General features: G+C 38.7%; 1 protein-coding gene across 5 annotated transcripts in view; it reads right to left on the reverse strand.

Annotated features, from left to right (window-relative positions):
- LOC131778837 (fibroblast growth factor receptor 4-like) overlaps window positions 1–12,416 on the reverse strand; it is a 30,187-nt gene that overhangs the window by 7,247 nt on the left and 10,524 nt on the right. For 4 of the 5 annotated variants that reach the window (XR_010719122.1, XM_066174403.1, XM_066174404.1 and 1 more), the window contains 14 exons: window positions 11,277–11,450; window positions 10,346–10,621; window positions 9,219–9,542; window positions 8,349–8,612; window positions 7,934–8,215; window positions 6,454–6,645; window positions 4,600–4,863; window positions 4,117–4,398; window positions 3,368–3,649; window positions 2,430–2,711; window positions 2,021–2,131; window positions 1,650–1,659; window positions 889–1,079; window positions 1–93 (listed from right to left, as the gene is read on the reverse strand). The exon at window positions 1–93 is cut by the window's left edge and continues 24 nt beyond it. Coding sequence is in view for 4 of the 5 variants with exons in the window: in XM_066174403.1 (XP_066030500.1) it covers window positions 1–93; window positions 889–1,079; window positions 1,650–1,659; window positions 2,021–2,131; window positions 2,430–2,711; window positions 3,368–3,649; window positions 4,117–4,398; window positions 4,600–4,863; window positions 6,454–6,645; window positions 7,934–8,215; window positions 8,349–8,612; window positions 9,219–9,542; window positions 10,346–10,621; window positions 11,277–11,450 (3,027 nt within the window). In the remaining variant the exon portion in view is untranslated. The remainder of the gene's footprint in view (window positions 94–888; window positions 1,080–1,649; window positions 1,660–2,020; window positions 2,132–2,429; window positions 2,712–3,367; window positions 3,650–4,116; window positions 4,399–4,599; window positions 4,864–6,453; window positions 6,646–7,933; window positions 8,216–8,348; window positions 8,613–9,218; window positions 9,543–10,345; window positions 10,622–11,276; window positions 11,451–12,416) is intronic. The other variant, XM_066174406.1, reaches the window with a different exon arrangement.

The raw sequence follows: 12,416 nt of genomic DNA on the forward strand, positions 1-12,416 counted from the left end.
ACTTTACAATGTTTGGCGAAACGTTTTCACCGATAAGTTTCCCCAGCTCAATTTCTCTCATCAAACATTTCCTTCCTTCCTCTCCAGCAGTGGCTACAACAAAAGTATACTTTGATAGAGACACATTCTGATTAATACATTTGTTGCATGCAGGTTCAAGCCAGAAAGAATCCGGTAGAGTTACAAACCTTGCATCTTCTTATTACCGTTTGGATGATAATTTTCGCAGCTAGGAGATTGCCCAACTCACTGACCTCAGCCATGGCTGAGTTGACTATGAGTATAAAGGCCGAATTGGAACCAGTTGAGGTTAAATCCTACCAATTTTTCTTACCTTCTTTAGTTTTGCCATCACTGCAGATGCTTCACATCTTCCGTTCGGTAAATGTCTTTTGCCAGCGAAAAGCACCGTGTAGTCAGTCTGTTAGACTGCCCACTCCAACTCGGGAAATCAGTCACTAGTAAGTGGGGAATAGGTCCAAAGGGAGAAAAAAATTCTACTGGATTCAGCAGCGGATCTAGACGGAGTATCCAGCGTATCCGCAACACCTTCCCCCCCCCCCCGGAGGAGTGGGGTGTTGCAGATATTAACCCATATTAACCCCCTTCTAACCTATGCCTGTGAACTTTTACACTACTTGTTGGAAACAAGAATTATTGCAGGACCACTTTTACGATCAAACTGGTTGATCTTCTCTGTTTGTTTACTCCCCCCCGCCTTCTTCTATTTTTTCCCGCGCGTAACCTTGAGTGAAGAAGAGGGGGGTGTGCGTGGGTCGATAAGTAATTTTGGACCACGCCTTCCCCCCCCCTCCCCAAATGAAACATTTTTATAACCACCCCAGAGATCAACATATGTATCAATAGAACAAATTGAAGGTGGCTTACGCGTGAAACATTTAGCAGCCACCGTCCGGTTTCCAGGTTGTCCATTTGGTGAACTCAGGAGAGCTCTCCACACGGCTCCAAACGCCCCTCGTCCAATGACGTCTTGTAGCAGGACACGGTTCACCGCAACCTCCCACTCATCTACCTCTGCATTCAATGGCTCCATCTGAATTGCCTGCTCTTGGTCAGGACTAAATGTAGAAAATCAACATTGCTTACTTTCAGGTTCAAAACAAAGAAAAGTGATAAAAAGAAAAGAGAAATCAGAGAGTAAAAAAATTCGTTTGCCAGGATAACTTGATTGGCGAGATAATCTCTCTTGCCGATAGTGAGAGAACAATGTTTTCACTATACCAAAAACATAAATTATTACAAAACATATTAGTAATTGTTGTTATTTAAGTACACTTTGTCAATCGGATGTTTGTTAAAATCAAAAAAGAAACAGTTGGTTTTAAAATCAGAAATTTTACTTATTTAATTAAATTTTTTTTTGCATTTCGATTTTTATTTCAAAGTACTAAATCTATGGATTAATCTAACTGAAAATATATGGAAGGTACTAAAGAGATAAAGAAATTAAACAAAGGAACTAATGAAGCTGATTCTAAAAACACATAATGAATGTTAATAATGCATCACAAACACGATAAGCACGATAAAAGTAATTACTGCGATACGATTTTTGTTATCGTCATCATGCAATGGAGGATTTTTTTCCCGATGAATTTGATGAATGAAAGGTAAAGTAGTTGACTTACAGAGCCATAGCTGCAATTCCAAATAATGAATTTAAGGAGATAAAGAAGGAAAAACTTTGCATTAATTTATTAAATCAAATATTCTAATAAAAATTCTGTGTAGTGGCAGGAAATTTGAATCTGCACAAATTAGGAGTGACGTGATATTTGCTGAATTTAAATTATTATCAATACATATACAAATGTGAAAAAACTCTGCAATTAGCAATTTTTGGCCACACGCGAGTAATTCTTCTAAAAATATCTCTTCTCTTAGACTCGTAGCTCAGTGTTCCCCATCCCCCCAGTAGACATGTTTAATAAGTTTAAACATTTCCTTCTTTTACTTTCAGACAAAGCAATCTGAAATAACGCAGAAAAATGGACGTCACCTGTCCTTCGACGCTTGCGGAAATACCAGGAAATTAGCGAAATGACAATCGCTGCCGCCACTGATCCGCCAATGTAATACCATAAAGTGTTGAAACTTTGCACTTGCTTAGCTAATTGTGTAAGGTAGATAAATGACCATTAGACAAATCTCGACGGTAGTAAAAGTACTAATCAAACTCAAGTTGTTTGAAATAGCTTTGCCCATTATTTAACTCGTGATTGACACCTGCTCTTTGAAAGGAAATACCTGAAGTTCATAGAGCGATGTAAGGTTATTTCATGTAAATGGGTCAGGTGACCTACATTTGTTTCGTCTTTAACTGATAAACAGTTTTCATCTATTTGAAAATATATTTCTTAATCAGTAAAGTTGTATTTTCTTAAGACACAATGGTAACACCAACTTACCTATGACGTTTAATTTTACAAAGGAACGGGCAATAAAACCGAGCTTGCTACGTGCCTCACAAGAATACACACCACTGTCCTCCTTCACAACTTCAGTTATAGCAAGTTCACTCATTTTTTCATCGAATCGTGTATGAATCTTTGCTCTTTCGGGTGGTGAGTCTCCATCTTTTTTCCAAGTTACATTTATTGTTTCTTCGTTGACGATGCAGGTCAATGTGAGATTGTCACCTGCTGTGAGTGCTGGATACTTACCTGGAACAACTTGAGCAGAGGCTTTTCCTACGTTAAGAAAAAGGCAATAGATTAAAATCGTGGTCCACATTTGTCACCCTCACCGTCAGCAGCAGTTCAGTGTCAGCGTCACATCGTCGTCATCGCCATGGTTATCGTCGGCATCATCATCACGGTCAACGGCAGCGTCAGCGTCATCGCAATCGTCATGGCCATCGTCATCGTTATCGTCATTTTCATTAAACTTACCGTAAACACGCAGTGCTTTGCCCATTACTTAACTCGTGATTGACACCTTCTCTTTGAAACGAAATACCTGAAGTTCATAGAGCGATATAAGGTTATTTCATGTAACCATTTACATGAAATAACCTTGCATCGCTCTATGAACTTCAGGTATTTCGTTTCAAAGAGAGGGTGTCAATCACGAGTTAAGTAATGGGCAAAGCTATTCCAAACAACAACAGAAAATAAAGCAAATACAACTAGTTCCTCTGCAACACTGCGTGTTTACGGTAAGTTTAATGATAATGACGATAACGATGACGATGACGCTGACCGTGATTATGACGCCGATAATAACCATGGCGATGACCCATATTTGTTTCCTCTTTAACTGATAAACAGTTTTCATCTATTTGAAAATATATTTTTTAATTAGTAAAGTTGTATTTTTTTAAGACACAACGGTAACACCAACTTACCTATGACGTTTATTTTTACAGAGGAACGGGCAACAAAACCGAGCTTGTTACGTGCCTCACAAGAATACACACCACTGTCCTCCTTCACAACTTCAGTTGTTGCAAGTTCACTCTTTTTGTTATCGAATCGTGTATGAATCTTTGCTCTTTCGGGTGGTGAGTCTCCATCTTTTTTCCAACTTACATTTATTGTTTCTTCGTTGACGATGCAGGTCAATGTGAGATTGTCACCTGCTGTGAGTGCTGGATACTGATCTGTAACAACTTGAGCAGAGGCTTTCCCTACGTTAAGAGAAAGGCAATTGATTAAAATCGTGGTCCACATTTGTCACCCTCACCGTCAGCAGCAGTTCAGTGTCAGCGTCACATCATCGTCATCGCCATGGTTATTGTCGGCGTCATCATCACGGTTAGAGTCAGCGTCAGCGTCATCATAATCGTCATCGTTATCGTCATTATCATTAAACTTACCGTAAACACGCAGTGTTGCCAAGGAACTAGTTCTATTTGCTTCATTTTCCGTCGTTGTTTGGAATAGCTTTGTCTATTATTTAACGTGTGATTGACACCTACTCTTTGAAATGAAATACCTGAAGTTCATAGAGCGATGTAAGGTTATTTCATGTAAATGGTCAGGTGACCCTTATTGTTTCGTCTTTAACTGATTAACAGTTTGAATCTATTTGGAGATACAATTTTTAATCAGTATGGTTGTATTTTTTTAAGACACAGCGGTAACACCAACTTACCCATGACGTTTATTTCAACAAAGGAACGGGCAACAAAACCGAGCTTGTTACGTGCCTCACAAGAATACACACCACTGTCTTCCTTCACAACTTCAGTTATTACAAGTTCACTCTTTTTGTTATCGAACCGTGTATGAATCTTTGCTCTTTCGGGTGGTGAGTCTCCATCTTTTTTCCAAGTTACATTTATTGTTTCTTCGTTGACGATGCAGGTCAATGTGAGATTGTCACTTGCTGTGAGTGCTGGATACTGCTCTGTAGCAACTTGAGCAGAGGCTTTCCCTACGTTAAGAAAAAAGCAATTGATTAAAATCGTGATCCACCTTTGTCACCCTCACCGTCAGCAGCAGTTCAGAGTTAGCGTCACATCGTCGTCATCGCCATGGTCATCGTCGGCATCATCATCACGGTCAACGGCAGCGTCAGCGTCATCGCAATCGTCATGGCCATCGTCATCGTTATCGTCATTATCATTAAACTTACCGTAAACACGCAGTGTTGCAGAGGAACTAGTTGTATTTGCTGTATTTTCCGCTATACACTTGTAAGACCCTTCCATCCCTTTTGTGACGCTTAAAAATTCCAGGAATGATACTCCATCGCGATTTATACCAAATGGTAGCTCAGCATCATTAAAAACCCAGACTAATGTTGGTGTTGGCACCCCTGAGGCTCGACAACTGAAGTTCACAGAGTTTCCTTCCGTAACAGACTGGTTGATCGGAGGTTCTATAATCTGGGGAGATACTTGAATTAAAAAAACCCCAAAATTAATAAGATTTGCATAGTCCATTTCAACCCCATTTAACCAACCTTTGATAAAACGACGAAACAACAACAACAAAACATCAAAACAAAAAAAGTGATGTTCAAGCCTATTTTAGACTAAGGTTAATTTTTTTGAAAGGTTTTCTTCTCGTTCAGCATAAAAATATATTGTTTAGCCTAAAGTTGTCCCATGTGTCCCCGTAACATTCATCCGTTTCTTTTTGGTTGTTGAGTGTGATGTTAAAACATATATGTTCAATGAATATCAGTTTCATCTTTTAACAATATACATATACATATTTATAATAAAGTTCGAATATAACGCGCGCTGTCATTGGTTGAAAGAGCGTGCTCTATGAGAGTATAGAGCATAGAGCGTAGCTACAGCTGTCACGCCATCTGCCAATTGTACTGTGTTCGAGCTTTTCTGGGACTTCTTTTTAGCTTTTTTCCGATAATTGAAAGTGAAATTTCGGAACTGAAGCGAGCCGGCAAGTAGCAACAGAAGAATCAAACAAAGGTTTGTAAACATACTAGGCGCCGTAATTTACGTTATTAAAACGTGAGCAGATACGAAAATCCTCAAAGGAAAAACAAAATAAACATTCCGAGTTTTAAAGATTTTCACGCTCAGTTAAATTGCAAGCTTACGTACGGTAATAAAAATCAAACACAGCTAACATTCGAAAGGTATATAAAGTTCAGTGTTCAAAAACAAAACAGAACAAAACAGAAATGATGAAAAATATAACCAAACTGGCATAATTGTTAAAATTCATACTAATCATGACGGTGTCTGAGCGAATATGATCATGCTAAGTTCATCGCGGCTCGCTCATCATGGCGATCTCCGGTCATCACAGTAAAGCAAGCCTCAGAAACTACATCAGCCACCCTTCGAGTGAAAAAATAAGAGCTTGCTCTGATATCCTTTCCGATACGTTGAGTGGAAAGTCACATAAGTCACTGCAGCCGAGTTTTGCGGCGCTGCCATCACGAGCGATCTTCATGTTCCGGTGAATTCGGCTGTCGTTCATTCAAAAAATACTCGCCTTGAACAGTTTTTTTTCGACCTTGTCATGTGAAAAAACTCGCGTGTTTTTATGAGCCATAACTCGGCTGAAGTTCACTGAACATTTCACTTCAAGATTCTGTATTAGAGACTTAAAAACTTCAGGCAAAAGTGTTAAATTCGACTTGCCGAACTATTTTAGTTTGTAAACTATCGTAGAATGTGAACTTTGATGGTTTGACACTTTTGACAGCTGTAGTCTTGTACAGCCAATCAGATTATTTGAACCATTCTAACAAGGATTCTTATTGGCTTATCGTAGCGTGCTTTATGAGAGTATAGAGCATGCTGACGACATTGTTGTTCGCTTTGGAAATAAAGTTTGTTTTAAAAATTGAAAGTAATGCTTGGGTAATTTAACGGATTCCTTATTATAAAACAAATAGAGAAGCCTTGACTGTGCTCTGTTCTGTTATAAAGCACTTAGGAAGCAGCTAGAGCACTCAAGAAGTGGGAAGAAACACTCGACTACGTCTCGTGTTTCTCCCTACACTTACAAGTGTACCGCCCTTCATCCCCCTTTGTTATCTCAGAAAAGAAGAGAGACAAACTCTGTCTGTGCAATGTATTATTCTTGAGCCAGGTGATCTGTGGTTCAGGCCGACCCTCCACAACGTTACACGTCAAGTTCACACTGTTTCCTTCTATGATGAGATTGCTTGCTCCAGAAATATCCACTTTTGGTCGAACTAGGTGGTAAATAAAATAACATGTCCTCGGAAAATCGGAGGTATTCCAATATCATTTACACAGAACACATTAAACGCCATGACTTAACATGATGAACATTTGATAATGACACTAGCGCTTTATATGAAATATAATCATTTGTCAGATCGCGGACATAACTTCGTATTGAGGTCTACATACTCCTATTATCTCGGACCAGTTTACGAAAGACAGAAGGTGCAGCCATGGAGAGTATGGTCTACCCTGTTATCGCTATAGAGTTTTAGGAGCAATCGATAACCTTATCACCCTATAATCTTGGTTTGCGAAAACGCTGATAGTTTGCTACAGCATTTGAAGAACCGAAAGCATTCCATTCACTTCACTGATGTTATAAATAGTAACAAGTCACTCGCCATCCATGGGACTGCATCTTTAAAACAAGAGCCCGAGGTTAAAATATTCCCTGTGAGTAATGCGAAGTTTACATCAGCGGGACATGCAGTCCTATTCAAGTAGTGGTTAAACGAGTAATATGACAGATCGAGAGACGACATGCTTAGACAAAGGCCTCTGCAGTTTCAGAAGACACCTGGAAACCACCTGCTCTGGAATGAAGTAAAGTACATTGATTGTGATCCTATTATTATACACGCAGGGTAAAAGAGGCCATCCACGTAAGACTTTGCATGTTACAACATAAATTGGACATTGGGGTAGACATCCCGGAAACATGGATGCGAACCACAAGAAACACAAAACATAATAACTTTGCGACGGTGGACTCCGAAAGAACATTTAATCAAAGTGTGGCAATCGAGGCCTGTGTGGGATTCTAGCCAATCACAGTCAAACAGAGTGTTCATAAGGTCATGCATATGTACCGACCTTATAACACGAAGAAGACACAATATACAGTCAAAAGTCACAATCCACATCCAAAGTAACTTAATGGCGAGATAAACGATTATAATGCATTCAGAAATTGAATTCGTCACCATGACCAACCGAAGTCGTTTTAAGCACATTACCAGTTTGAAAAGAAACAATAAGCTTCATCAAAGGGCACTTACTCTGAGTTATGACGAGGATACTACATTGTTGATAAATAACTTAAGTATAATTTCTTTTAACATGACACCCTACTTTGAAACAACTGTAATCAACAAACATATCCATGATAAAATGTCGCCTCGCATGGCTGCGGATATCAACAGCGAAAACGTTTTGAAACTGAGTAAATTAAATTCATTACATTTGAAGAACTGACTTTATGACTTTCTATATATTATCTCATTGGTCACTCACCTATAACTGTCACTAATATGTTTTTATCTCTGCTTATAGCCCTCTGTGGTCCTTTAGTTTGTTTCATGGTACAGGTGAATGTTCCATTGTCTTCAGGCTTTACAAAGCCAATACGCAGGCTGCCGTTGGATACTTGAGTGAATCGTTTCGGGTCTAAGGACTTTCCTCCTTTCTTACTCCAAGAAATCTGTGGACTCGGTGTTCCATCAGCACTACAGCTTATAATGCCAGACGTGTACGCAATAAAGGTTTGTTGGTCCAACGTCTTTTGACTAAATCTTGCTGTTGAAAGCAATAATGAAAAGAACCACTATCATAGCTATACTGTTAAAAATTCAGAAGTGTACTTGTCTTACATGGCAATGTCCTGCATGTTAAGCCTATTTCTACAAGATAAAAAGATGTGTTTTCATACCATTAATGTAGACAATGTAATATTGAACATATTCCAATCTCTGGCATTCATATATTCCTCCATCAGATGGCTGCACGTCATCAATGAACAGATCACCATTGTCTTCAGCCCTGATCCTTTCAGAAGTAGAGTTTGTTATTTCAAGCTTTTGCCCATTAATGACCCACCTAGCATAATTGGTTTTATTGTGTATAGAACAGTGAAGCTTTTCTCTGCTACCAATATCAAAATAGAGGTCATCTCTTTTCAACACTTTCTTGTTTTCTGCAAAACAAATAGTTCAGTTTAGAAGATTTAATCAATATAAATCAAATTTTTTGTACTTAACACTACAAGAAGAGATAGAAAAGTTGAATATATTTACCTGTGCTAAAGCTTAAATTGAGAAATGTTTTTAACAATGTCGTATTTTAAACTAAGTTACAATACTCCAAACAAAATCATGTTAGCCATTAGGTAACCCTTAACTGAAGTCAGGTGATCTTATGAGCAGTCATATCACCTTCATGAAAGTCATGTACACCCTAGCTAACATCATTTCACCTCAAGACCAAGTTGAATCATCTATAAGGAGGGTAAGTTCTTAAAGAAACTGTGGCGTTGCGTCGGTGGGGGAGTATAACACCCGCCATGACGAAGGGCTAACGCTCGAAATTTAGCTTTGAAACTCTTTACGGGGGCAAATTTACATTATCAACTCGGTTGATAAAATCAAAATCATCTAAGTCATTTTAAGTCGACCCATGTTACCCTTAAACCAAGTCATGTCATCCTTAACCCTAACCCTCTACTTTAGAAGGTCAGTGGGAAGAAGAAAGACAATCACGAAAATCAGAATAACTAATCAGACCTAAAAATTTAGTTGCTTACTTGGTTGACACAACGCTTGAGAACCGTTGTCATCCGCTTGACATTGAGGTGGAATATTTAACTTTCCATCGATGCGATCGCATGATGCAAGTTCAGACTCCTCTCCAGCGCAAGAGACATCGGAGATTGCAAAAGGTATTTCCTCAGCCTTTATGTCTGACCCAATAAATTCCGCTAAAGCCTCTTCAAAGCCAAGTTGACGACAAATAACTTTGACATCATTTAAGTCCCATTTATTCCTACATATCTTTGCCCATTTCCCCTTGTAAAACACTTCCACTCTTCCTCCATACTCCACATTTGCGCCATTCAAGCGAACAGGAACTTATGGAATTACAAAAATTTTAATCCATTAAGATGGAAAATACTGGTTATCAAGAATCAAGAATGCCTTTAAATCACGAAAGGATAAATAGTTCATGCCAGTCTAACTGTTTAGTTTTAGGGAAATTCTGGGTGTAAATTATTCAGTATTCGTACGTTGGATGTATCGTTCTTTGTCCGATGTAGTTCACGGCATTTACATAGTTTCCTTGCAGAGATGTTTTACGACCAACCTCTTTTACCTTGCGTCGTGACTGTGCTTTAAATTGTGAAACACGATTTTTTTTAAAAAAATGTTGGAACATTCAAGACGTGTCTTCTTAGCCTAAAAGCGTTTACTTTCGGAGAACACAATAGGGTGATTTACATTTTAAATTAGAACGTCATTTTTAAAGCATTTCTCATGTAATTATCAAGAAAAAGGCATTTAGTTAAGTATAAGTAGGGTGAAAATTGTAAAATTCCTTAGTTGCACGAAAGAGAGAGAAAAAAGGAAACTAGAAGGATGTAAAAGTTTTAAGGAAACTTAGTGAAGGGTTTAGAGGTTGTGAAGTTCATGAAACCGAAATGCATAACTGCGCAGTTAGGTTCTTCTTTCGGCAGCAATTCAACTATAATCTTCTAAGGGTGTAAACAAACCCGCCAGATTTTTAGCGACACATACCTTTCTAGAACCTAAAGATACCCGAAGATGAGCAATCATTGATCTCGGGAAAGTTTTAATCTCCGGAGTGTGAGTAAATCTATTAAGTTACCCTCTTTGGAGATCATGCGGATATTAAATGAGTGTAATTCATTATTACCTTTGCAAATTTGTTGTTTATTTTCCAAGTTGTTTTGACATCTGGTCGGAATGGTACAGTTGTAGTCGGTGGACATCTCTGTAGCATTGCCACGTTCTGTGTACCATTTGTAATTAGCAAAGACGCCGTTGTCATAGTAGCCCATGGCCATGCAGGTTGAATTTTCATCTGCTTCATCCCATTGACTGGTACAAAGCTTTTGCCAACTGTTGTTTGAGAATATCTTCAGTGTACCGACAGATGGGTTCTTCTCTGTTTCAAGTCGCAGGGGAAATTCTTCAAATATTAAAAAAAAACAATAGATAAATAAGGATAACAGTAAACAACGTGGACTTATTAAGCTTAGGTAAATTCTTGTGTCAATGATGTCGCCATATAATTACCTAGTATACCTAGTAATAGTAGTCCTTGCATTGCTGAAAGATTTCTTTTCAGTTTATGGTGGAAGAATTTCCTGTTTAACTAAAATGATTTTCTTTGCCAGCTGGTCAATGCCAAAACTGAGGCCCTCGCATTGTCAAACATGTTTCTTGTCAGTAGATGATAGTTACCTTTACTGGCTTGACTAAAAAGGTATTGCTCACGGGCAACCCAAAGAAATTCGTAATCGCCATTGCCCATATAGTGCAGACTTCTTACAGAGCGACCACAAATATCAGCGAAAACTTGTGCCAAGAATTTAGTACCCTATTGTAGTACAAATGATAGTGGAGATTTGTTTTATTTCTTTAAAGAAAAGCATGGTGAATTCCGTACAGGTACAGAGTTTGTGCATTCACAAACTTTGCGATGATTATGTGATTAATGTTCAAACTCAGCAGTTCCATTTGTTTGTTGTTATTCTAACTTTTATTCCTGTATTTGTTCTTTTTTGTTTCAACAAAGAAGTTTTCATCCACTGAAATCAGAAAAGCTGCAATTTTTATTTTACCTTCTTGGCACCTGGACATGTTGCTACATTCTCTCAGCAGTGCTCCGGTCCCATCGCAGTGTTTTCCACCATATGCTGGTTCTGGATTGGCGCATTCTCTCTGTCTGGTTTGTATACCACCAACTAGCTTGGTACAGATACTCCAGGAGTTCCACTCACTCCAGCCACCATCCACTAACAAAGTTTTAAACAAAAACATTTCATAAACAACCATAGACGACGAGTTCGGATCATTTACCCAAATAAAGTATGTAAGACAGTGGTGCAGTCTCTATTTCTACCTTTCTCTGTAATTATTTCGAATGCTCAAGGTAACATTTGGTTACGGTAAACTCATTAATTTGGTGTTTGGCGCGATGCCGAAGGGTTTGCAATTAACTTATTGAGACGCGCTTGTGAGAGCAAAAAACATAATTTGAAGGCGATAGTGCGATGGGAAGTCCGTACCGGTCTGTCTTTACCTTTATTCTCATCTTGGTAGTTTCAAGACAGACCCCGTCCTTTATGTGTGAACACACTAGCCTGCATAACCAGTTAATATACAAATGCACAATACACAAAATATAGCTTAAAAATAACCTTTTTAATCTTCTCCCTTTTAGGGGAGCGAAAACAAACACTTCGGGAAAGCGTTGCAAATTTCAATTATGAGTCTTAGTAGCTTTTCAAGCGAATTATGCAGCAGGAAAGGTCTTCTTAAAAACAGACTCTCACCTTCAGATCGGGTAGGATTCAAATCCCCTGCACCTGATTGGTTTCCAAACCAACATAAAGAATAATGGAAACTCGATCCTCAAGCCTAACGATCTACTTATAAATAGGTCAACGTCACAGAAGCAATTTCCACTTGGAACGAAAATAAGAATACCACTCTACCTTTCCCTGAAAGACCTTGCTATTGCAACACCATCTTCAAACAACAGCTGAAGAGACTCGTGAAGAGTCGAAACCGCCGGTATTGTTGTAGCCACTATAAACAGTTGCACAATTGTCCGCGTTTGTCAACTCTCAAGCGGAATACCTTAAGCCAAGTCTTGGTGAAGAAGACGAAAGCGATATCTCACGAGAGGAGACAAGTTAATAGGCAATCGCTGAAAGGAAAGCACTCGGCGTACATTAAAGAAAACAATAATGAAATAG

This window comes from Pocillopora verrucosa, chromosome 11 (genome assembly GCF_036669915.1).
Source record: "Pocillopora verrucosa isolate sample1 chromosome 11, ASM3666991v2, whole genome shotgun sequence".
Lineage (NCBI taxonomy): Eukaryota > Metazoa > Cnidaria > Anthozoa > Scleractinia > Pocilloporidae > Pocillopora > Pocillopora verrucosa.